This window comes from the organism of the source record quoted next, unplaced genomic scaffold (assembly GCF_019419815.1).
Source record: "Pyrus x bretschneideri cultivar Hongxiangsu unplaced genomic scaffold, Pyrus_bretschneideri_v1 Contig21, whole genome shotgun sequence".
NCBI lineage: Eukaryota > Viridiplantae > Streptophyta > Magnoliopsida > Rosales > Rosaceae > Pyrus > Pyrus x bretschneideri.
Genome location: NW_025999513.1, coordinates 2,413,234 through 2,439,627, shown reverse-complemented (window position 1 = coordinate 2,439,627; position 26,394 = coordinate 2,413,234). Strand labels below are relative to the sequence as shown.

The window sequence follows — 26,394 nt, the reverse complement described above, 5'->3', positions numbered from 1 at the left end:
AAAATAATATTAGACTATTGCAATCATATTTAATATAAGAATATGATATTGTAAATTCTAGTATATCTAGGGATATCTTGGAATATTCTCTAAATTAGATATTATCCTATAAGAGTTGTAATCCTATTAGGGTAAGGAATTAACCTTCCCTACTACTATAAATAAAAGCACAATGGGGGTCAAATAGAACACACCTAACAATTAAATCTCTCTCTTACCGCCAACCTTCCCCTCTTTATTCCCTTAGAATGGTTCAGTAAATTAGGCATACAACACGTTATCAGCACGCTCTTGCCAGAAGTTAAGGAACTAAAGGATCATGGAGGAGGCTTTCTTCTACAAAATTCAAAGGCTTTTATTTGTTTTCTGCCAATCAGGTACACTTAAAATAAAGTAAGATATTTGACACGTCCACGAAGCATGAAAACATTCCCTATGATGCATAAACCCCCTATATTTATATTTATCTTCCAATATATATATTGTATGTGACTCATATATTTGTCAATACACACACACACACACACACACACACACGTTTCATGCTTTATGCAATTAATATTTTGCTAAGTGGAATTTGTGTGTCAAAGCATCGAAATAAATTAGAAGCAATTTAGGGGATTTCAACCCCTAGAAAAGTCAAAAAATAAAATAAAATTTATGGAATTTTTTGCGACTTAAGCCGTGGCTCCCACCGCACCATTGATGGCTTCACTGTCGTTGGCTTGCAGCCCATCCGCGTGAAGCACTTTAGGACCACACGGCAGCAGCCCTTTGGGCTTTGCTGCGCACACACGACACCCCAGGCCCTTGGCCTGATAGGGTTTCCTCGGGCCTGTAGCCCAGCCCAACCTAAGAAGGCTTGCAGCTCTTCTTAGACTTGTCTACCAAATCCCTGGCCCAAAACCAGCAACCCCATGAAACTGGAAAGTCTCATGTATCCAGTAAATCGGTGATCTTTATATGTTGGAATGGGGCCAACCCGGTTTTGTCCTATGCCCTAGGCCCGCCTGTAGCAAGTCCATGATTCTTGCTGGGATTCGCCTACCACTTGGCCCAAATGCCAACGACCCTAAATGTTGCTAGGCTTGCCTTGACCCGGCCTAAACCCAAAACCCAGCTTCGGCTGGGCTTCCAATGCACCAACCTACAAGCCATCCTTCGGTTAAGCATGCCTATGCTGCTTGTTTTGGCCCAAAACCAACAACCTGTGCTGCTGGGCTCACCCTAGAACTAGCCCAATGGCCTACAACCATAACTGGGTTGCTCCTGTAGTCCTTCCTGAGGCCCAACCGCCTGCAGTTTTGCTGCAGGGCTTAGTCTCACACCTCAGTTAGCCCACTTTCGGCTAGGCCATGATATTTTTTCGACCTAATGCCAATTTTTGGCATTCCTATGTTTTAAATCATACCCAATTATTTTATTTAGGGTACTTTGGTTTACGCTTATTAATTTTAATTTAATTATCACTTGACCCATCGCCAATTTTTGACATTCCTGTCATTGTTTTGCTTCCACGATTGACCCCGTTTGATCCTGATCTATTGAATTAATTAAAAGTGTCCAGCAGTCCATTAATCTGATAATTAATCCAAAATTATTGACTTGAAGATCACCTTTGGACATTAACGCTTCAATTATTTATTTTCCTACTTTGAACCGTTGACATCATTTCATAGTCCTGAAGCTTTCACACTTGAGTTCCTGAAGCAATTTAAATCCACTACCTTAAATCATTATATTGTATTATGTGTTCTTGCATGAACCTCTCTTTTATGAACTAATTGTTCATAAAACTAAATTGAACCTATAGTTTCATATTTAGTGCCTTTGAAACCCACAGTTTTCATTCAAAACTTACCACATGAAACCTATAGCTTTCATGTTTAAATTCAACCTTTATATGTCTATAGAACCTGAATGTTCTACGATGTATGTCTATGAATTACCATATGACTAACCACGTTTTTGTTGTACCCTCTATTTTAGGGACATGTCGAACTTGAACAAGCTCGATTCCACCGATCTGGAAGTATCTGGAAGAAACTACCTGAAGTGGGTTCAAGACATGAAGCTTCATCTTACCTCAAAGAGTCTTCGAGCCACCATCGAATAACCTACCGACAACTCAATCAACAAAGCTTATAAAGCTACTGCTATGATCTTCATCCAAAGACACATCCATGATGCACTGTAAACTGAGTACCTCGCTGATGAGGACCCATACACCCACTGGCTTGCTCTGTTAAATCGTTTTGAGCACCAGAAAGACATTTACTTGCCTGAAGAAAGACACGACTGACAACATTTACGCTTTCAAGACTTTAAGTTTGTGAATGAATACACCTATGAAGTTTGTAGAATCTTATCACTGTTTTGTAAAGAGGACTTAACCGAAGAGGATCTCTTGGAAAATACCTATTCGACCTTCAATACCACCAATATTGTCATGCAGCAACAATATAGAGCACGTAAGTACACCAAATTTTCAGATTTGATCTCTGTTTTACATCTCACTGAAAAGCAAAATCAGCTTTTGATGAAGAATCATCAAGCTTAACCCACTAGCTTGAACGTTCTACCTGAAGTGCATGCGACTAATTATAGCAGCCACAAACGACGAAAGAACCATCTTGGCCTTGGAAATGGGTAGCAAGCCTTGCCACGAGCTCGAGGTCAACAGAGTAGAGGCTTACCAATGGGAGAAAATTTGACCAAGAAGTGATAACCCCTTGCCCTTAAGGCCCCAAACTTTAAGAATAATGGAAAAGCTACCATTCAATCGGTTTCCACTGAATTGAACATGTGATACCGCTGTGGATCAAAGGATCATTGGTCACGCGTATGCTGAGCTACCCTTGAGGCCATTGCTAAGTATCATTCCTATCGTGAGTCTAACTTTGCCATGTGGAACATCCCGAAGATGCTACCACATCTATGGAGATTTCAGATTTTCAAGAACCATCAACTCTTATGGAAGAATAAAGTTCTATTTTTCTAGACATGTTTTTAGGGTGTTTTGCCCCTATTTGCACCCACTAGGTGTGGCCGAACCCCCCATCCCCCCCGAGGCCCCCTCTTTTTTTATTTTCTAGGTCTATGGTTTAATTTTTGGACAATTTTTCTAAGTCTTTGGAACAATTTGTTTGGATGGGTTTGTTTTGAATTATGGATAATTATTTTTCTATGGATATTATTTCTCGATTGATTAATTGAATGAATGGAATTATATTTATGCATGTGACTGATTCAATTAATTTATTTCTAGGTATGACTAGTGGGGAAGTTAGTTGTCTGGCTGATAGTACTACCACGCACAATATCTTGCATGAGAAACACAATTTTACTAACTTCATACCGAAAAATGCAACTCTGACAACCCTCTCAGGCTCATCCAACCTGATAGAAGGATACGAAAACGATCTGTATGGTGTTGTCTAATGGTACAATTTTAACCATTAAAGAAACCCTCTATTCTCCATGTTTCGGAAGAACATTGCTGAGTTTTAGAGATATTTGAGATAATCAATATCATGTTGAAACCACTGAAGATAATGGTTTTGAATTTCTTTGTATCACTTCTTACGAGTATGGCTAGAAATTCACGAGAAGTTGGAACATTTCCTAAGGGGGTTGTACATCACAACCATTTGAGGTATAGAGACCCACCATGTGGCCGACCTTGTGCCTGGGTTCCAGAGCACTTTACTACTTTGGCATGACCATATGAGACATCCCGGACGTGACATGATGCGTTATATCCTTAAATCATCACATGAGCATCATTTACCTCCTTACTTTGGATTTCTGCCATGCAAAGCTTGTTCTTTGGGGAAGTTGAACACTCAACCCTCAATTACAAAGATTATTGACAACCTTCCTAAGTTTCTTCAGAGGATTCAAGGGGATATTTGTGGACATATCCAACCAACATGCGGACCATTTAGATACTTTATGTTGTTAGTTGATGCATCGATGCGTTATTCACATGTCTGCTTATTGTCCACACTCAATGCTGCACTTGCGAAACTCCTAGCTCAAATAGTTAACCTTAGGGTTCACCACCCTGATTATCCGATTAAGTCAATTCGATTGGATAATGCTAGAGAGTTTACGTCACATACTTTTGATGATTATTGCATGTCTTTTGGATTGAACTTGAACATCTTGTACCCCATGTTCACACCCAAAAGGGCCTAGGCAGAAGCTTTCATAAAGTGTCTTCAATTGATAGCTCAGACTTTGGTTATGTGAACCAAATTGCTAGTATTTGCTTGGGGCTATGCAATATTGCACGCGGTATGTTGGTTCGTCTGAGGCCCACCGTTACCCAACCTCATTCATCGTTACAGTTGGTTACTGGATACGAGCCTGACGTCTCGCATTTACATATGTTTGGGTGCGTAGTTTATGTGCCAATAGTGCCGCCACAATGTACCAAAATGGGTCCTTAGAGAAGAATGAGAATCTATGTCGGTTATGATTCGCCATCAATTATTTACTACTTAGAGCCTTTGACATGAAATCTCTTTACCGCACGTTTTGCGAAATGCCACTTCGATGAGTCAATTTTTCCGTCGTTAGGAGGAGATAAGAACTTAATGTTCATGTAGAACGCCGTGAATTATCGTGGTATACTCCCACTATGCCTCATTTAGATCCCCGCACTACCCAGTCTGAAATTGAAGTGCGTTGTATTCTAGATTTTCAGAGCATTACTCAAAGCATGCCAAATGCTTTTACTGATTTAGCAAAGGTAACGAGATCACATATACCCACTGCAAACGCATCTGCAAGGATCGACGTACCTAGAGTACACCGTATTAAAGCCTTGGAAGGCCAAGTCGTCCTCGAAGGTGGGGCGACTACACCTTCCACGCACTTGGTACATTGATGGCTAGCCAATTATCTGCTTCTACCTTAAAGCGTGGCAGACCCCCTGGTTCAAAGGATTCATAACCCCGGAAGAGGAAAACGGGACAAACTAGTGACATTAGTCTGAATTCGACCATCACTTACTCATATGTTCCAGCGCATGTGGTTATTTTAGATTATGGTGATGTCTTATATGAGACAACTCGGTCTCTCGAGAATCGCGAGATTTTGGTCCACTACGTAGTATTGGATGAGGTTTGGAATTGAAATGAGATGATTATCGACGATGCATTTGCGTACACAGTAGCTACTGACATCAAGCTTAGTGATGACATTGAACCAAATTCTGTTGATAAATGTCGACGTAGAACCGATTCATTAAACTGGAAATAAACAATCAAGGTCAACCTCAATTCACTTGCGAAACATAAGATGTTTGGGCTCGTAGCTCCTATTTCACCACGTATGAAGCCCGTGGGTTGCAAGTGGATTTTCGTGAAGAAGCGTAATAAGAAAAATGAAATAATGCGATACGAAGCACGCTTTGTAACGCAAGGCTTCTCTCAACACCCTGTAATTGTTTATGAGGAGACATATTCTCCCGTAATAGACATCATAACATTTCGTTACCTTATCAGTTTGGTAGTTTTCGAAAAACTGAATATGCAGCTTATGGACGTGGTAACCACGTATCTCTATGGGGATCTAGATACGGAAATTCACATGAAAGTTCCAAAAGGACTTCCATTGACTGGTTCAAATAGTTCTAGACCACAAAACACTCTCTCGATTAGTTAAGGAGATCATTCTACGAATTGAAACAATCCGGGCGGATGTGGTATAACCGTTTGAATGAATATTTGACAAGTCAAGGCCAAGTGAACAATGAACTATGCACATGCGTGTTCATTAAGAAGTCACATTCTGAATTTGTGATCGTTGAAGTTTATGCCGACAACATGAACCTCATTGGAACTCTCACAGAGCTTAAGGAAATTGTCGTTCACTTGAAATTGGAATTTGAGATGAATGATCTTGGGAAAACTCAATATTGTCTTCGCCTGGAGATCGAGCATTGTTCCGATGGAATCCTAGTACATAAATCGACTTACACCCAAAAAGGTGTTGCTACGCTTTAATGAGGATAAAGCGAAGCCTTCGAGTACTTCTACGGTCATCTGACCTCTAGAAGCTAAACAAGATCCCTTCCGTCCCAAGGAGGATGAGGAATAAATTTTGGAGCCTGAAGTTCCATACCTAAGTGCATTTGACACTTTATTGTACTTGGCTCAATGCACTAGACTTGACATCTCATATGCTATTAATCTTTTGGCTAGATACAACAATGTGCCTACACGCATACACTGGAATGATGTTAAAGACATTTTCAGCTACCTTAAAGGTATGACAGATTTGGGCTTGTTCTACACTTACGAATCCTCGAAAGGAGCCGCCGTCCCCTCAGTCATCAAGTTGATTCATGCCTCATTGGTTACGCAGATGCTAATTATCTGTCTGACCCATAGGGCACGTTCTTAAACGCGATATGTCTTTACCATTAGAGGCACCATAATATCTTAGAAGTCTACCAAGCAAAAGCTAGTTGCAACTTCTTTGAACCATGTTGAGATTCTCTCCTTGCATGAAGCCTCGCATGAATGCTTTTGGTTGAGAACAGTCATAGAACATATTCAAAGCACTAGTGGTCTTACTTTCGTTGTTGACCTTCCTACGATGATTTTTTTAAGACAATGCAGCATGTATCGAGTAGTTAAAGAAATGATACATCAAGGAAGACAACACCAATCACATTGTGCTGAAGTTCTTTTACTCTCACCAGTAACAACAACATCAAAACATTGAAGTTAAGTAAATCCGTTCCCCAGACAACCTGGCCAATTTCTTCACCAAGTCATTCTCCGAGTTTGCTTTTCATAAGTTCGTCCAAGGAATCGGTATGCGTAAATTATCTGAGTTGAATTGCTTGTAGTTCTTTTATCTGGAAGTTATGTCTAACTCAGGGGGAGTATCTAGAAGCATACTCACTTGATCTTAATGTACTATTTTTCCTACGATTAGGAGAATTTTTCCCACTAGATTTTTGCTACCTAACGAGGTTTCAATGAGGCACCCATCCTGGGATGATCATACTCCGTTGAGTTCACTACTTCCATCTCGTATGACGTTTGTGTTAGACATTATGCATACTTCTCACTTTTCTTCTTAGTCTATGGGTTTTTACCTACCTTAGGTTTTACCATAGCAAGGTTTTGTGAGTTTTACTACCAATGCATACTTTCTTTAATTTGAGACTCGCATTCACCTGTTGTGTCGACAACTTCATCAACTGTTCTACCTTATCTGCTGAAAACCTGATGCGATGTTTTGTTTGAGTATTTACACAGTCAAGGGGGAGTGTTGCAGCCATATTTAATATAGGAATGTGATTGTGTAAATCCTAATATATCTAGGGATATCTTGGAATATTCTCTGAGTTAGATATTATCCCATTAGAATTGTCATCCTATTAGGGTAAAGAATTAACCTTCCCAACTACTATAAATAAAGGTACAATAGGGTGAAATACATCACACCTCACAATTGAATCTCTCTCTTGCCGTCGACCTCCCCCTCTCTATTTCCTTAGAATAGTTCAATAAATTAGGTCTACAACATAGACCATATAATACTAGTTATTTCATGTAATTGCGCATTACAAAGATTTGTCCTCTTTTTTGACAGTTTACTTTATGTACTCCAAGTCCAAACTGAAAGTCCAGCTTAAGTGGATCACTGGGCTTTTGTTTATTATTGGGTTGACCGTCTACGGGAACTAGGGACTGGTGCTTTTTGTTTTTCCTGTTACTTTTCTAAAACCGAACAATTTATCGGAGTTCGATTCTTTTCTCATAAATTTGAGCGACTTAGAGAAGAATATTGATTTGTTAGGTCAAAGGACAAGGAGTTTGTAAATGTAAAGAAAAACCACAACCTAATTGGCAAAATCTTTTCTTCTTTGGATGTAGATGTTAACATTTTGTTTTGTTTGCTGACAAAGAGATAGATGATGGTAAATTTGACAGTTCCTTGTTGCATATCATTAACTAAACGTAATTGAAAAGAGGAAGAAAAGTTGACCAAACTCAGGTTTTGAATTTTATAGAAATCATCTTCATCTCTTCTATCAAACTGTCGTGGTTATCACTATCAATATATAATAGCAGGCAAAGTCAAACCATAAAGCCTCAAGAGAGTCTTTCTTTTTTTATTTATTTATTTTTTTGCTGCGAAATGTCTGATTTCACAAGTTATGAAATAGGGAAGTTGTTTTGAAATTTGCAAGTGCATATTGTGGGGCAAATGCATTTTAAACACTAACTAGAAGAGGCACCAAAACAGTACGTACATCGACGATTCTGTTCTCGTTTTGTCATTTGATTGATTACTTAATTGGCTCCAAAGGTAATGACGTATATTAGGATAATTAAGCAAATTAAAGTGAGCTGTGTGAAAAGGCATGCAGACGTACACGAGAGGCAATATAAAAAAATTATCATTATTTATTACTCTTTGAATGCGCAAGATGCAGTTGTATAATGAACATGAAAACTGATAATCATTCCACTAAGGATAGGTGGTGAATTAGGATAGATTGATCTAACCGCTCTCCCCCTTCTTCTCTCTCGCACGAAGCCAACCCCAAAACCAACTCAGCGCCGCTGACTTCTTCCTTGAGTTGGGTCTACAACCCCCGCTTTTTATTGCTTTCCTTCTCCCTCTCATTTCTTTAGTTATGCTGGTGCATTGCTCTTTGGATGTCCTTGGTTGTCGATTTGAGAAATCACCCCTTATTTTCTGTGCCTTCTTTGAAGTCCTCCTGGCGGTGCTCGCCATATCCCAGCATTCTTTGCTGTTTATCGGTGTTTATAACTGTTCTTCTGCGCCTCCGCAAACCCAATCCTTACCCTACATCCCTCCTCATTCAACCTCAAACATCCATCCTCTTCCACCTTGTTCATCTGCCTCTTCTCTCCACCTACCGTCCCTCCCACAACCTCTTCTCAAAGTCGTGTTGCGGCTTTGCCCCAAGCGAGGGTGTTTTAGGTGCCCCCATAGGACCATCCAGTTCTTTTTTGTTTCGGTTTTTTGGTTCTACTTGCAGGTGCTTGTGTTCGTGGTTCAGATCTGTTGGCTCTTCTCCGCTGTTGAGGCTTTGGTGGCGAAAATTGGTTGGGGCTTTTTGCTTGTTGCAGGTTCTTTTGTTTTGTGTTGCGAACCTTTTATTGAATTCAACGCAGAGTTGATTTTCTTCCGGTGACTAGATGCGTGGTTGCTTGCGAGGTGATGGCAGCTGTGGAGCTCGGGCTGTGTGGGTTGAGGATTAGGATTTTTTTACCCTGCATTTTTGCTGATTGGGCTTTGGCCAACCCCACCTTATTGGGCTAATTTGATGTACTTGTACCGGGCCTTCTTCTATCAACAAAATTGCTTGCTTTGTTTTCGACAATAGTCACAATAAGTGAAATGCTAAGGAGACTCTTTCAAACTTAGATTTTATATGAACTCTTTACCACATCATAGATCAACTTCTATGTCAACGTTATAAAACATTATACAAAATACATGAAGTGACCAAGAACTCATAGAGAAACCCATTTTTAAGATAGTCTCCTTAATATTTTTCTTCCGATGCTCTTTTTCCGAAAAAAAAAAAAAAAAAAAGAAAAAACTCTCATAGCTTACCAACAAATCAAACAAGTATACCACGTGTTTGGTCTAGTGTAAGTATCTTTGAAAATATACCACGTGTTTGATCAAGTTTAGAAGTATATGTAAACAAAAAAAAAAAAACATATATTATGAAAATATCTTTGAGCGATAACCGAGTATTTCATCCGATAAGAGCCTACTTAATTTTGGTACGTGTTATAATACTATACGTATTGGATTTATATCACCCAAGATTTGCTTATTGTCAGATAGCTATTGATAGGATTAAAAGCATATCACAAAATAAAGCAGAAATGTTTTATTAATTTTTTTGTTAACATTAAGATCTGTCAATTGTAACATATGAAAATAAAGGTCTTTCCCACAGAAAATTGTTTTATCTAACTATTTAAAATGTCATAAAAATTGGGATGCTGTCCCTACTCACCAGCTACCTAAAAATAATTATTAGACTAACTTACACTTATTTAAATTCAACAAAATTTTATATGCAGACACTAGACACACAGAGGTACACTCACACAAATTTTTGGGATTTTTGGAGTTGATTTGCTATTTTAATTAAATCAAACAAAAACAGGACATGAGCAAATTTTAAATAATAAAAATAGATTGTAGTCCACAAGTTAAGAAAACGAGTTAGGGAAATTGCTATCCACCAACAAATAATCATGCAAACATGTTATGTTTTATTCAAATTCCTTTTATTTCCAGATGAAGATGCTCAAGTTGGCTCAGTGTTAGAACTCAACCTATTACTCTTTCTTTCGTAGTATGTTAAGAGAATGGTGTTTTCAACTTAACTTAGTCTCTAGCATGCAATCTAGAATAGCGTGTTCATAGATTTAGCAAGTAGAAATCATTAAGAATGAAAAGAGTTTGAGTCATCACAAGGTATCGTAAGTACTAGCATTGTCTTACTTATCCTAGAAATCAATTCACATGTTAATCGCAATTAATAAGCACTACTCTAGAACATATGTGGGTCTTCATTCAATAAGGGCAAACACACACATATTCATAGCATTAGTCCTGGTTTGGTATTGGTGTGCTTTGAAAAAAAAACGCTTTTGCTATGCTATGAGAATAAGCTCATTTTTGCTGCTTTCACGTTTTCAGCTTTTTTTCACCCCAAAGCTATGAAAATAAGCTGTTTTTAAGTGTTACCAAACATCTTTTTGAGCTCAGCTTTTTTTGATACCCACTTTTTATAACAAGCACATCAGTACCAAACCAGAACTTAGAATCCTAGATATGCTTGCTAAGTATGCATCCATAGAAAACACATAAAGAATTCATCACTCACATAAGTAGTGAACCAATTTTCATCATTTCATAAAAGAAATTGACACGAAATGTCATAATATATTTGCAATCATATTCAGGGCTTCAAAACAACCCCTAACTTCTGAAAATTTAGCTATACATAATTCTTAAATTAAACCGAAGGAAAGACATGAGTTGAGAAGACAAAATTGAAAGAAGAGAATGCCAAGATTTCCTCCTTCCTCCTCTATTCCTTTCTCTTCCAATTACCATGCCACCTTGACGCTGGGCATTCTTTACCTCTCCCATAACTCACCAAACTTAATAACCACTTTATTGTCATAAAAGAGAGGAAATGGAAATACAATGTTAACTCCTTGCTAGTCTCTTAGTATTTCACCTGCCATAGCCCTTATGTCAATTAATCCTCATCTTTATTTCCAATTTAGCTTTGATATTTGAAGCAGTGCGCTAATTAGCTGGTGGGAATACAAAGAGAAAGCAAAGCGTCTCTTTCTCATGAAAAAGAAAGACTAAGACCATTCTACACGTGGTGATCAACTTTCCTGCATAACAAGAAAAATTAAATGTATCAATTAAACCCAATGGCACACACAAATGGAAGTCAAAAATATGCAAGATAATTCCCAATTCAATTGACAAGCCCATAAAGCTTAAGAATTATAAAATAAATCCTTAAAATGTTACTCCATAAAAAAAAACATATAAACCTGCCATGACCTTAATTAAGGGCAAACTTATCATTAGAAAATGTAGTTTTTAGGGATAAAATAAATAGTAAATATGCACTCATCAGCTATAACTTTTTCTTCACATATATGTTAAGTAGTTTACTGTTATACATCCCATTATACATTCCATTAACTCAGATTTTGGGTTTTTTTTTTTTTTTTTTTTTTTTTTTTGTGGGGTGGGGGGTTTGTAAAGCCGGGAAACGAAGGGCAAAACTAAAAGGTATGGTTAATTGGAGTTTTTAGGGATAACATAAATAGTAAATATGCACTCAGCAGCTATAACTTTTTCTTCACATATATGATAAGTAGTTTTACTGTTATACATCCCATTACACATTCCATTAACTTTTAACAAATGTTAAGTTTTCTTTTTAAAGTTTTTTGTCATGCAAATTAAAAGAAAACAAGAACTACCATTTTAACTTTAAGCTACAATGGTCATTTAAAAATAGGAATTTAATCAATAAAACATAAACGTTACAAAATATTATCTTTAACAGAGGGAGAAAACGACCTCAATCACAAAACCTCCGAGTTAACGTATTAAAACAATTGAACTAAAAGAATGGAAATGAAGATTAATAAAAAGAAAGAAAAAGGAAGAAAAATTGGTCTTCGACACTTGCTCATGAGCTAACGCATGAATGTGGCCTTGAAATGGGACATGTTCAAACCTTGGTGCACCTACACACGCACACTTTTCAAAGTCTAAGAAAGCAGACGCAGTTTGACCAACTATGTGTTTAGTGCGTCTTTGAATTTCAAATGAAGTAAGTTCGCGGAAAGTAGAAGCACCATGGCATTAGAGAAGCCCATACGTCAGACACAAAACGAAAGCAAAATGACAAACATATAGTCGGCACTGAGACTTGTTTATTTGAACCCAAAAGGTTATTTTATATTAGAATTTAAAGGGTGTAGTCAAATTCGGATTTGTGAGCATTTTAAAAGATTTTAAAATTCTAGTGTAATTATTAGAAGATTTTAAAAAATTTTAGAATTCATTCAAATCTAGGTGTAGTCAATTAAAGGATTTTAAAATCCATCTAAATCTAATTGTATTAAAAAAATTAAGATTCTAGAAGATTTCAACAAGTTGTGGATTTTGTGGGATTTTAGAGTAAAAAGTATATATAACTGAGACTAAAAAGAATCCAACCTTACCCCCTAGAATTTCAAATCCCTTTCCATCTGGTCAAATCTCTACCAACCCCAGCCACACACAGGTAACCACCATATACTTTGGTGGAATATCTTATTATGACCCCTAGACCTTATTTAGGCATGTATGATCATTAAAGGACATGATCGATCTAGGATTTTGGTTAATACTATTCTCTCGCCATTCTGATTTTTAATGTATATGGTACTACAAGCACTACTGAAGTACCACAGCGTACGTCTGTGGCAAAAGGGCAGTCGGTGGTGATGATTGTTGGTGGTGTAGTGCTCAAAAACTCACCAAAGTTATGTTGATCTATCAATTGAGAGAGAGATGGAGCCGTGGTTGTGTGAAAGGGGACCCGAAAGGTGAGGGGCTAAAGTGGCTATTGAGTACAGTAGGGCAAGGGGAAAGATTTTTCCTTTTTTTTTTTTTTTTTTTTCCAATAAAAAAATTATATGAAAATCCACCACAATCCACCAAAATCTACAAACTAAATCCATTCAAATTCTTTAAAATCCATATAAATTTTGTAGGAGTCTCAAATCCTCTTAAATCCTATCAAATCTATCACTTTTAAAATCCTTTAAAATAATTTAAAATCTTAGTTTGACTGCACCCCCCTTAGAATCACAAATTGAAAACCATAATTTGTGAATTAGGACAAGAAATACTGGTTCAAGCCCCTATTATTCACTCCTTTTAGGCCTAGAGAATTTCATCATGTCTGTGGCCACATTCAAGTAGACTCACCAACTCGGAGCATTGGGGGAAAACTGGTTCAAGCCACTGTTATTCACCCCTTCGGACCCAGAGAGGCTATAGAGAATTTCACTCTGTTCGTGGCCACAGTTAAGCAGACTCATCAACTCATGGCATCGAACCCCATAGTTTATCTAGTTACACGTCAACAACCCTACTCTTCCATTGCCACAGTGCTTATCAGTATTTGCTGATTTCAAAAGTTTTATCAATTCAAGTTTTTATTCAAAAAAAAAAAAAAAAGAAGGTAGGGGAGAGGAAAGGCTACAGTGAGGGGCTCTTCAAGTCAAATAATAGATTTTGTTAAATTAGGATGTTAGATTAGCCATCGGCAAGATTTAAACTCACATCGTCATATAATGACTCAACATTTTTCTACCATTGTGATAGAGGGGCACTTGTGCTCTTCAATAATTCAATTTGGCTTTTTAGTTGAAGAATGGGAGGGGGTTGGAGATGGAGGGTACGGTTTGTGGCCCTTCTTCCCGCGTGCCATAAGGTATCGTTTGGTATGCAGACGGGATGAGACGGAACGGAATGGGACGGGACGGGACGGGACAGGACGGAACGGAACGGAGCGGGAGTAAAGATGCCCTCGGATGGAAACAAGGAGGAAGAAGAAGGAGACGGAGAAGTTATAGTTTTGTGTTCCACGGATGTGGAACGAGTCGTTCCAGGGGGGGTGAGGTGGAACGAAAATTCACCCAAAACTCGTCCTGTGGAACAGCTCGTTCCACCCGTTTTAGGTGCACCAAACGTGGGACGGAATACCTTGTCCCACTCTGTTCCGTTCCGCCCCACATACCAAACGGTACCTAAATGACCTACGAATAGGAAGAATCCTAGAACAAAATGAGAAGTTTGTATTTTTCTGTCTTTTGCTTTTTAATTTTTTTTGGTAAGGATAAAATTGTGTTTTAAAAAATAAAATAAATTAATAGGGTGAATTCAGACAGAAAATGATATTTAAATAGAAAAACACTGTTGATTACTATGTCTTTTCATTTCAAGAGGCTAATTGAGTCGATGTGGTGCTGGATAACGATTCATACAACAACTAATAAAGCATGCACCATGTGTAACTTTACAAGCAATGATTGACCCCATGTAAAGCAAATCACCTTTTAATCTGTGAATTATCAATCACTTTTCAAAATTAAATTCCGCCTTCTTTATATTTCAACCAAACCATTTAGACGTTGCATTTAGTTTGTTGAACTTCTATGAGATCATTTGGATTGAAAACAAACGATACCCAATCCAAATAGAGGATCCAAATTGAAAATGCTTACAACAAATCAAATAGGAAGAAGAATAGGAAGGGTACTGGAATGGGAAGTAGGAGTATGGTGTCTGGCCGTGTTTGATAAGATGTATGGAAGCTAAGAGTGCCAAATAAACTAAAGTTTTTTATATGGAGGAGTTGCAACAATACTTTGGCAGTGCGGAGGAATCTAGCCCGAAGGAGGATGCGAGTGGAGACAACATGCGTTTTGTGTGGTTCGTTTGAGGAAACGAAGGAGCATTTGTTCTTTGGGTGTGAATTTAGCCGGGTCTTTTGGTATTGCCGCCCCTTATAGATTAACGTGGATGCCGTCAAAAGGGTGGATTTTCTGGAAAGTTGGAAGAAGATTGAAGCACAGTTTAAGGATGAGGCGGTAAGAGGTGAGCTGCTACAAGAAGTTGTTTTCGGCCTTTGGAGAATATGGAAATGTCGGAATGCATCGACTTTTGAAGGTATGTATAAAACTCCAAAGGATGCGATTGATTTATCATGAAGCCATATTCAAGAGTTTAGAGATACTCAGCTGGTAAAGACAAGGGATAAGCAGTGTTGCGGGAAACCTTCAACGTTGGTTTTTGCTAGGCAACAAGTTCGATGGAAATGTCCTAGTTTTGGGACTTCGAAAATTAATTGTGATGGGGCATGGTGTGGGAAATCAATGTTAGGTGGCTACGGGTGAGTGGTGTGAGATTTTGCGGGACTTTTGCAGATGGCTGGTGGGGTGGGAGGTGAGTTTTTCAATGATGCAACTATGTTGGAAGCGGCTGCAATTCGTGCAGCTTTGGTGATGTGTAGGGACATGCACTATGAGATGGTAGAGATAACTCTATTGCTCTATCTCTTATCAACATGATAAATGGGGAATGCTCAATTGATTCAAACTTGGAATGCTTCATTTTTGATATTTAGAATTTGGCATCTCAGATTAGGGAGATGAAGTTTATGTATGTTTAATGGAGTGGCAATCTCGCTGCCCATGCAGTGGCTTCCTATGCTAACTCGTGTCGTGGTTCAATCTCAAAGAATGCTTATGATCCTGAATTTCTTTTTAATATTCTTGTAGAAAATGTTTATCAACATGATAAATGGGGAATGCTTAATTGATGCAAACTTGGAATGCTTCATTTTTGATATTTAGAATTTGGCATCTCAGATTAGGGAGATGAAGTTTATGTATGTTTAATGGAGTGGCAACCTCGTTGCCCATGCAGTGGCTTCCTATGCTACCTCGTGTGATGGTTCAGTCCCAAAGGATGCTTATGATCCTGAATTTCTTTTTAATATTCTTGTAAAAAATGTAAACGTTTTTATTAGAATTTAATAAAATTTATCCTTTGATGAAAAAAAAAAAAAAAAAAAAAAAGCAAGCAGAATAGCCTTCATTGTTTTTTTATTAATAAAGGCAAACTCACCTCACCTCATCAGTTACATACGACTCCGAATGTGCTGCAATTACAACAAATAAATAAAAAGAAACCAACAAAAACTCCTATATCCAATAAGGCGTCCAGGTTCATCCTCTGCTAAATACCAAGATTCGTACCTAATATCTCCTTATAAATTAAAGCCCTAAATCCATACTTTCCCACTCAAATCGCACCATTCCTGAATTTGATAATCCCTGCCCGTCAGGTTACACTTTGATTCATTCATTTTTTAATCCACAAAATAATCCTCCATTATTATCTACTTAATTATAAACCCCTAACTAATATCTGCTCCCTTGAAACACAGAGCCGCAGGGCCAAAAATTAAACACAGAGGCCTTTCGACCTTGGTCACCTCCTTCAATGGCGTCCATGGCCACCCTTTTCGTCAAAACCCCCTACCCCTCTCACTCTTTCCCCAAAACTTCAACTACCCATTCCTTCCCGGCACTCAAGCTCTCAACCCATCTCGGGTCCAAGCCCAGGACCCCCCAGAGGCTCCGAATTTCAAACGGGTTGATCGAGCCGGACGGCGGGAAGCTCGTCGAGCTCTTCGTCCATGAGTCGAAGAAGGGCGAGACGAAGAAAGAGGCGGCGGCGCTGCCCAGGATCAAGCTTTCAAGGATCGACCTCCAATGGGTTCACGTGATCAGCGAAGGCTGGTCGAGCCCTCTCCGCGGATTCATGAGAGAATCCGAGTTCCTCCAAACTCTTCATTTCAATTCGCTCCGACTCGATGACGGGTCGGTAGTGAATATGTCCGTGCCGATCGTTCTGGCCATCGACGACGCGCAGAAACGCCGGATCGGCGATTCGACCAGAGTCGCGCTTGTCGACTCGGATGATAATCTGATCGCTATTTTGAAAGAGTAAGATGATCTTCCTCTCCCTATTTCCTTTCAAAGCTCGTTAATATTTTCACTTTAGATAGCATGTTTTGATTGTAAATATCATTTTCTTTTTGCCAAAGTAAATTTTTTTTTTTCTTGGGTTACAATCTTAAGATCATCTCTGACTCTTACCTTATAATTTAAAATTTTTAGCTTAAAAAATTTAGGTTTTAATACAAAAATATTTGTTTTGCTCCAACTTTTTAGTCTAAAATTTTTTTCCTAGATTATTAAAGAATGAATTTAGGCTAACTTTTTTTTAAAAAAAAAATTATGTAGATTATCCTAAATTAATTTATAAACATTTTAACAAAAAAATATTTAAATTACGATAAATATTAAAAAAATACTAAATTGATACTTGAAAAGTGAGTTTTGTGTAGATATTTGAACAGATACATAGGAATTTATAGAATTGTTGGGTGAATTTTGAGTTAAATAATTTTTTTTAAATTATTTTAGCCGTTGGATTTAAATTTGGGCCGTTAGATTTTTTTTTACCGTTAGATTTGATTATATTCGATCTTACCTGTTGGATTCAATAAAACTAAAAAAAAATTTAAATGTAGGCCGTTGGATCAACCAACGGCCAGTTGATCTCAGCCGTTGTTCATGAAACTAGCTGTTGGATCAATGATGCTGGTGGCCAACATGCCCACGGTTGTGGGGCAATGCTGCCTTAGGCGCATTGCTCACGTGAGTGCGTCTGCCTTCCAACCGTCCAAATTTACTCGCGTTGGTGGGGCCCACACCATTTTTTGGACTAAATCTTGGTCGGTTTCTGGCTTTTTTTTCTTCAGGTTTTAGGTTTTAGGGCCAAATTAGAACTAGGGTTGAAATAGATTGGGGCGGGGGAATAGAAGGAAAATTATAGGTTTTAGACCATGTGTTGGAGTTGGCCCAAGGAGGGAATTTTTTTTGTTTTTTTTTTTTTCAAGCGCTCCTCTACTTTTATAATGACAGATGATTTAAGTGGCCGTAATATGAACACATTGAAAAAATATCATCCAAATGGTCTATATGCATTTCCACTCGACAATATTATTGACTGTGATTGGGAATTTTGGGTCGCTATCACATACGTGTCAATATGTTACGTGATGAGTAAAAATGATAAATATATGTTTTTTTAATGTTTATTATTGAACTTTTAGTATTAAACTTAAAAGTGAGTGACCATGCATTTTCAAACATCTTGAGTTACATGATTTCGGTTTTGAAAAGCAAGATTCTTTTTATTTCCTAGTAGTTTGCGGGTGGTAAAAATAGGAACTCAACTATAGAAGTTGAGTGGTAGAAATATTATGAATTCTTTTCTCTTATCATTATTAGCTGTACACATTTCTAAAGAACAATTGTGAAATTATTCAAATTGAAATCTTAGATCATCATATATTTATCGATGCAATGTATTTGATTTTGTTGGACTTCAAACATTTGAAATAAAATTCGTATATAAGATGAGTTGCCAATAGGATTTTTAAACTCTTTGTGTTCATCTTTAAATATATGCAAATATATATTGATGCCACATTGCATCCAGTCATTTTCTTAAGAGGAATATTCAATGTAATGTCTTCAAGCATTCGTTGGTTGGAGAGTTGTACATGTCCCAAGTTTTCTTTTGCAACTTTTATCCCAACCATCATGGCATTATCACATTGGGTTCTACAACATGGTTGCGATTTCATGGCAATGATGTAGCTCGCATATCAAGTTTTTTTCGGCCTGCAATTGGTTATATATGTATATTTATGTCAATCATGTGATGCATACCATGTTGTAGAACACTGTGTGATAATGCCATGGTCGTAAGGGAAAAAGTTGGGAAGTGGAGTAGTGTACTTTCTCGTTTATGTGTCTGACGATAAAACCTGAGTATAAGAACATGTTCTGCTCCTTTTGGGTTCGAAATGAAGTTACTATATGAAAACTGTATGTCTTATCCCATGACTTGCCATGGTTTCTGATGTCTAGCTATTTTATTTATTTGGCAGTATTGAGATCTATAAGCACCATAAAGAAGAACGGATTGCCCGCACTTGGGGAACAACTGCCCCTGGTTTGCCTTATGTTGATCAAGCCATAACCAATGCTGGAAATTGGCTAATTGGAGGTGACCTAGAGGTTCTAGAACCTATAAAGTACAATGATGGCCTTGATCGCTTCCGATTGTCTCCTACACAACTCCGTGAAGAATTCACAAAGCGCAATGCTGACGCTGTATTTGCGTTTCAGCTGCGAAATCCTGTCCACAATGGACATGCTTTGCTGATGAATGATACCCGTCGTCGGCTTCTTGAGATGGGTTACAAGAACCCCATTCTGTTGCTGCATCCATTGGGAGGCTATACAAAGGCAGATGACGTTCCACTTAGTTGGCGAATGAAACAACATGAGAAGGTATAGAAACGTTTTGTTTGTTGAAAGCCCTAACTAAATTGCATGCGTGCTTGTCCTTAGCCAAATACTGAATTTTGTTCGAAATTGTTCTAATGTTTCCTCAGGTTCTTGAGGATGGTGTCCTTGATCCCCAGACGACTGTTGTTTCCATTTTCCCCTCTCCCATGCATTACGCTGGCCCAACTGAGGTGCAGTGGCATGCAAAGGCTAGGATCAATGCAGGGGCCGACTTTTATATTGTTGGTCGGGATCCTGCAGGTATGGGTCATCCAACTGAGAAGAGAGATCTGTATGATGCCGATCATGGCAAGAAAGTATTAAGCATGGCACCTGGACTGGAGCGACTTAACATCCTTCCCTTCAAGGTAAGTCAATTCTTTGGCAGTGATATTATTTGCCCTTCTTGTATGATATCTTCCGTCATCTAAGTTATTCCCTTGCAGGTTGCTGCTTATGATAAAACTCAAGGCAAAATGGCATTTTTTGATCCCTCGAGGCCTCAAGACTTCCTTTTCATATCTGGCACAAAGGTGCGAGTTTTTTCGATGCTGTTTCCGACATGTTTTTTTCTTTATTGTTATAATCAGCCATTCAAAGTAGAGTTTAAGTGCATAAACTAAGTTTAGTTTATCTAAAAGACATTGCAAATTACCATGACAGATGCGAACACTTGCAAAGAACAAAGAGAACCCTCCTGAAGGATTCATGTGCCCTAGTGGCTGGAAGGTGCTAGTTGACTACTATGACAGTTTGGCTCCTGCAGACAACGGTAAAGTCCCAGAAGCAGTTCCAGCCTAGGTGGAGTTGATGTATCATATTGTACTTGCACTGTTTGGGAGATAGCTAATCTAGTCTCCTCTGTGTGATCAAGATTGCGTGATTAGTCTCCTTTGTGTGATCAAGATTTCCTAAGAATCTCTCACTTGTTTCGAATAAAATCGTGTGAGGCACTGGTGCAGAGAAACGATAATCGCCTCAACTGTAATTAGCGTTGTGTAAGTGCATCTTGCATCATTGCATTTGTGCACTCCCACAGCGCATTGTATCATATGTGGTTTTTTCTGTAGAATATTAGATTGTGCTATGCCCTTAATATGGCAAAATATTCCTCTATGGTATGCACTGGTTATGATTTAAGATGCTGGATCCAAAAGAAAAGCATGATCAAATTCTCCCTCAATTTCTTGTCTTGGAGCACAGATTTAGTTTGGAACATTTTTAGATTTGACAACAAGCATCCAATTGCTCTATACTGTTAGATGGGGGTTCGAACTTGGGTGCAATGCTATGGGGACTCTACATTGGCCAACTACTTTAACCCGTGTTTGCTATCCCTCATTGGACAGCTGAATATGGGCTTACAGGGAACTGGTATGAACTTGAAAACCCGACTTATGGACCAAGATATGGCTGCACACCCAATGCGCGGACTCCATTGTCTCCAACTTAATCACTATGTATCAGCAAACCTGTCCAGAAGTCCCACCATAACCACCCCAAAACAATTCGTTCATCTGACTTCCTCTGAAGACATTAATCATCTCCAAATCCCTTGAATTAGACTCATTAAACACGGCGAAACACAAATATATTGAAGATCAACGTGTTGTACCTTCTAGCACCAAATATTTATCTATCCCTGAACTGCAAGAGTAAGAGCACAGCTATCTGGAACAAAGCTTGGGGTAGAAGGTTCGTCCATAGGATGTTGGTGATCACCGTTCGACCCACGAGTGGCCTCTCCATGAGCTCTTTGGCAGGCTTATCAGTGGCGAGAGCCAGAGCAGCCATTGTGACCATAATCAGATTCACCTACAGCAGCTGGACTGTTGTTAAAGGTACTTCACTGGCCAAGGCAGCTGCACAAAGTTGATCACAAGAGCTGCAACATTTATTGTGAGCTGGAATTAGACAAATTTTTGGATGTTGGCAGAATCTCCTCTTCCCCATCTTAAAACAGTTACCAAAGTTGCAAATTTGTCATCTAAAATTACAATGTCTGAGCTCTCCTTAGCAACTTCAGTGCCCTGAATCCCCATCGAGAGTCCTATGTCCGTTTTTTTGAGTGTGGGTGCATCATTCATACCATCACCTGTCACAGCAACTACGTGGCTTTTCTGTTTTAAGCCCTACACCATCAGAAGCCTATCAAATGGCGAAGACCTCGCCATCACATGAATTCCATCAACTTTCTGCATTCTTTGCTCCAGTGTGTAGTTACGAAATTCTACACCTTCTACTACCCCTTCTTTCGCTTCCTTTTGGTCAGGTCGGAGTATGCCACACTTGCCAGATATTGCTTTAGCGGTGAAAACATTGTTGCCAGTGATCAATTCCACTTACACCTCGGTAAACTGGCAAGCTTCTACTGCTTTCCTCATTCCTGGCCTATATAAATCGTTTAGACCAACCAATCCTAATAGGATCAAGCTGCTTTCTTTGAGCTTTCCGTACTTCTTTTCATCATTAATGTGCGTATCCTGAACTTGCTTGTGTGCCAAAGCAATGCATCAGAGACTACTTGTTGCCATGGCTAATCTGCTCAAACTTCCAACATTTCATCATCATTCAGATCTTTTGTGACATAGACGTATCGTAGTAACTCGAGCACATTTCTAGTATCATTTCTACAGTTTCTTTCCAATGCACATGGGTAGCATTGTCTGCCTTCATTCTCATCAAAACCGCCGCTTCGTTTCTTATGTGAATTGAAGGCTTCAACATGATGAATGACATATTTCTTTCAATTCCTCCATGTCCATGTGTAGCTCCAGAGTAGCCCATGAAAGAATGGCTTTTTCAGTACAACTACCCGAAAACTCAAATCCTAATCCTGAATTAGACCTATACACACCACCGGTTGTGTTAAATGCTACTCCTCGGATAAATTAAGAAGATAATGAGAAATTGATGATTAAGAAGCATCATCTTCTACAGATTTCTGTCCAAGCCAAAATATTTGTAACCTTCATCCCATTGAGCGTCAACGTGGTAGTTTTGTCTGTACAAATTACGGTGGCACATCCCATAATCTCTCAAGCAGAGAGCCTCTACACCAGAGTGTGCTTCGCAATCATCCTCTTCATTGAATAAGTGAGAGTGAGAGTGAAAGTGACAGCAAATGGGAAGCCTTCAAGAATTGCAATCACAACAACTACTGCAATTGCTACCATGTCGATCGCAGCATTCACCACAAAATCAATCTTCGCCTTTCTGCCCTCAAACTTCCCAAATTCACTATTGGTCTTCGTGTTGTCCGTGAAATAACGTGCTACCAAGACCAAAACTATGAATGCAACACCCAAGCGAATCTTTGCCATTAGCGGGTTTAGTTTACTTAGCCGCTCTTGTCATGGCGTCTGCCGATCACTCGTGTCACGGATGACCAAGCTCATCATTTCGCCCCATGTCGAGTTCATGCCAACTGAAGCCACAAGCATTTGTCCATATCCATCGACCACCTTGGTTCCAGAATACAAGAACGGATTCTGGCCTCCGTTAACTTCCACATGCTCACTCTCCCCGTCATGCTTGATTCGTCCATCCATAGACAAATGTAGATAAGATTTCTACCACCTGTGAAAATATAATTAAAAAAGTCTAAAATACTTGCAAGAGAACAATGTTCTTGTAGTATAGATAGCTCAAGTAAGATCGTTTTCGACAAGAATTGATATAAATAATTTGTATTTAAAATCAATTCTTAGTTAACTATTTAACACAAGATTTAGAAAAAGATTGAAATTGTGGATAGAAATAACAAAAACAAGTAACAAAAATAAGGGTAAATTACACAAAACTATCTCAACTATGTGTCGCACAACAATTTCATGTTTTAAAGATTGCAATGTCATACATCTTATGAATTTGTTGCAATGTCATACCTCCGTTAACTTTTCTGTTAATTTTTCTATTAAACGTTGACGTAGCATGAGTGAGGCCCACTTTTTTGCTAATTGGAATAAAAAATTAATTAATTAACAATAAATTATTTTTTATTTATTTAACAAATAAATATTAATTATAAATAAATAATTTTATGGGCCCCCTCATCCCAATCTCTCTCCCTCAAACTCTCCCTACGCACCCCAGAAAACGGGCACCGGCCAGCCAGAAATATTTATGCTCCGTTCACCCTAAAATCTTTACCAATGCACATGAAATTTATCTCAAAATGAAGATCAAAGAGTAGAAATATACCCTTTTTACACCAAGTCGTGGTTGGATAATGGCCTGAGAACATCCTGAGGTTGTCAGCCCATAATTGGGCTTTTGGTTTCTCGTGAAATCGAGACAGATTCGAGTCTCCCATGCTCGAATCCGAACCTTAGGATGAAGGGGAAGTGACCTGTGGTCCAAGTCTCGTCCAATCTGACGAGGAATTGACGGATTTTCATTGGAAAACCGTGAGTTGGTAGTGGAGTCCATCTATGGTGTTGTACAAGAAGATGAAAGGTTAGAGAAACTGGGGAGTTGAGCGTTGAGGGAGAAAAGAAGAAAAAGCGACACAGTTGTGGTGGTGTTCTAGTGATGGCCGTTCTCTGGGGCTCGGCTTCTTTGTGAACACAGAGAAGAAAAGATGGTGAACGTAGGGAGAGATGGGAGAGTCTGAGGGAGAAAGAGAGATTGGGATGGGGGCCACAATTTTTTTTATTTTTTATAATTAATTATTAATTTTAAATAAATAACAACTAATTTATTTTTAATTAATTAATTTTTTATTCTAATTAGAAAAAAGTGGGCTGTGCATATGCTATGTCAACATTTAAAAAAAAATTAACAGAAAAGTTAACAGAGGTATGACATTACAACAAATTCATAAGATGAGGTATAACATTGTAATATTTAAAATATGAGGTATGAGATTGTTATGCGATTGATAATTAAGATATTTTTTTGTAATTTACACTAAAAATAACTAAATTAACAAGAATGAAATCAGCAACAATAAAAACAAACGTTTTGGCAAAATCAAAAGTAAAAGGCACAAGAGTTTAGCCCCCACTATTAACAATCCTATGTAGTTCTACCAATTACTTATGAATTATCACATACGTGTTTTGAAGGTTAGGGTTTCCTAATGGATATTCTCCTCGTGATATTCGCTTTAAGTGAACTCATTAAGTTTTGTGAAAACTTTTGAAAAACCCAGCAACCTTAAGAGTGTGATGTTCGCTTTAAGTGAAATTATAATTATCAATCACAAGAAACCCTACTCAATTTCAGGGTGATATTCCAACATAAATTGCATCAAATTACTTGTCCAAACATCCTAATGGAAGCTAAGCATTAAGACATAGAAGTTTAAACGAATTTGATGCCAAACATTTGTGGTTTTTGTGTGGATACAGTTCGAAGATGAACAAGTCATCACCAGAAGACGTGATAAAGGATGGAGGGAATGAAGTATTGTTTAATGACCAAATCACGAAGGGGAGAACAACATGGAGTGGTTCTGATTCTCATGCCCTGCCACATGCCCAATCACATCAGATTAATTGAGAGCTAATTGTACAATATTTATGATTTAGGGCTTGCATTCTTTAGAATGGAAACACATTCTAAATTAGGACTATCATAACATTGTCTTATGAAAATTCTAATGGAAAGCAGTCCATACCTTCATTAGAAAGGAAACTGAAGGTATATGAATTATGAAGTGCAGAACTTCAAAAATGAAGGGCAAAAATTTTGTGTATGCTAAAGAAAGCGCACTGCATAAACCTCAGTTTTAAATATGACAATATGATAATGCATTTTCAGTGCATATAACTATACTTCCACAAGTTAGGCTCCATCTAAATGTAATTGGTTTTCTCTGCTAGATTGCCATGGATGAAGTATGATGATTTATTTACCGCATCTAATGATCTTACTTATGAAATGCAGGAAGAAGTTATCAAGTTAAATGAACAATTTAGCCATTTGAAAAGTTTGGTAAGCATCTTATGCCTTGGTTTATGTGGAATCAATTTTCTCCTCTTCCATGCTGCTCAACGAAGGAAGCTTAGTTCATGCTCCAAATTTCTTTTAGGGTTATTTTTCTGCTATGACAATGTTTGGTTGGTGACTGAGAAACCTGAATAATGCTGTAATTTTGTATTTCTAAAGCATCCACATTGTTTTTTCGGCCAAGCATGTTGGTTATTTGTTCTCAGAAATGCAACTTTTACTAGGTATTCTATGTTGTTGCACGGGGATCATATATGCTACCAAACTAAACTAATATAAACTGAGATAATGCATTTTCTGACTTTGATAAGTTGTCGCATCATCCTAGGACATAGTGTTTGCTGCCATTTTCATGGATTTGAGCCGTATTTCTATATCAACTATTCCCCAGAATCGCCCCTGACGATGTATCCAGATTTCACCGAATTCTTGAGGTAATGTTTTGACTTTATTTCTTGAACAGCTCAGATGTCTTTGTTTTTGTTAAGTTGCATTACTTTAATTCGTTACGTCTTTTGTGTTTGGTAATTCAATAGGGGAGGATGGTGTAGGTCACGGGAACAGCAGGGTACCAAAATTCATTTGCCGTATTGAAATGGTGCAGAAGAGGAGTATCATGTATGATCACCAGCAGGATTCTGACCCTTTCTCAAAATTGTTGCTGCTTTGCCAACAATGGTGGCTGGCTGCCGAGGTAAAATTTCAGTTTCATTAACATTCGATAACATGCAGGAGCATGAATTACTTTCTTAAATGTAACACCTACATGCAGAGAAATGCATCTTATGGTTGATTATCACATAATTTCTTTGACGATAAATGTTTTCCTGCATCTTTCAGGTCTCTCTTTGTGTATCATTGTCCTACCCTCTATATCTACTTAATG

At 38.2% G+C, this 26,394-nt stretch overlaps 1 protein-coding gene and 2 pseudogenes across 1 annotated transcript; 1 reads left to right on the top strand and 2 right to left on the bottom strand.

Annotated features, from left to right (window-relative positions):
- The first annotated feature begins 16,447 nt into the window (after positions 1-16,447).
- On the top strand, positions 16,448-20,693 carry LOC103961129 (ATP sulfurylase 1, chloroplastic). Its single transcript, XM_009373654.3, has 5 exons — positions 16,448-17,132; positions 19,151-19,556; positions 19,661-19,921; positions 20,000-20,086; positions 20,217-20,693. The coding sequence occupies exons 1-5, from the start codon at positions 16,627-16,629 to the stop codon at positions 20,352-20,354; spliced, it is 1,398 nt and encodes a 465-aa protein (XP_009371929.2). The 5' UTR covers positions 16,448-16,626; the 3' UTR covers positions 20,355-20,693.
- A 13-nt stretch (positions 20,694-20,706) lies between these two features.
- Positions 20,707-22,087, bottom strand: LOC108865377 (annotated as a pseudogene).
- Positions 20,707-23,100, bottom strand: LOC103940359 (annotated as a pseudogene).
- Positions 23,101-26,394: the final 3,294 nt, after the last annotated feature.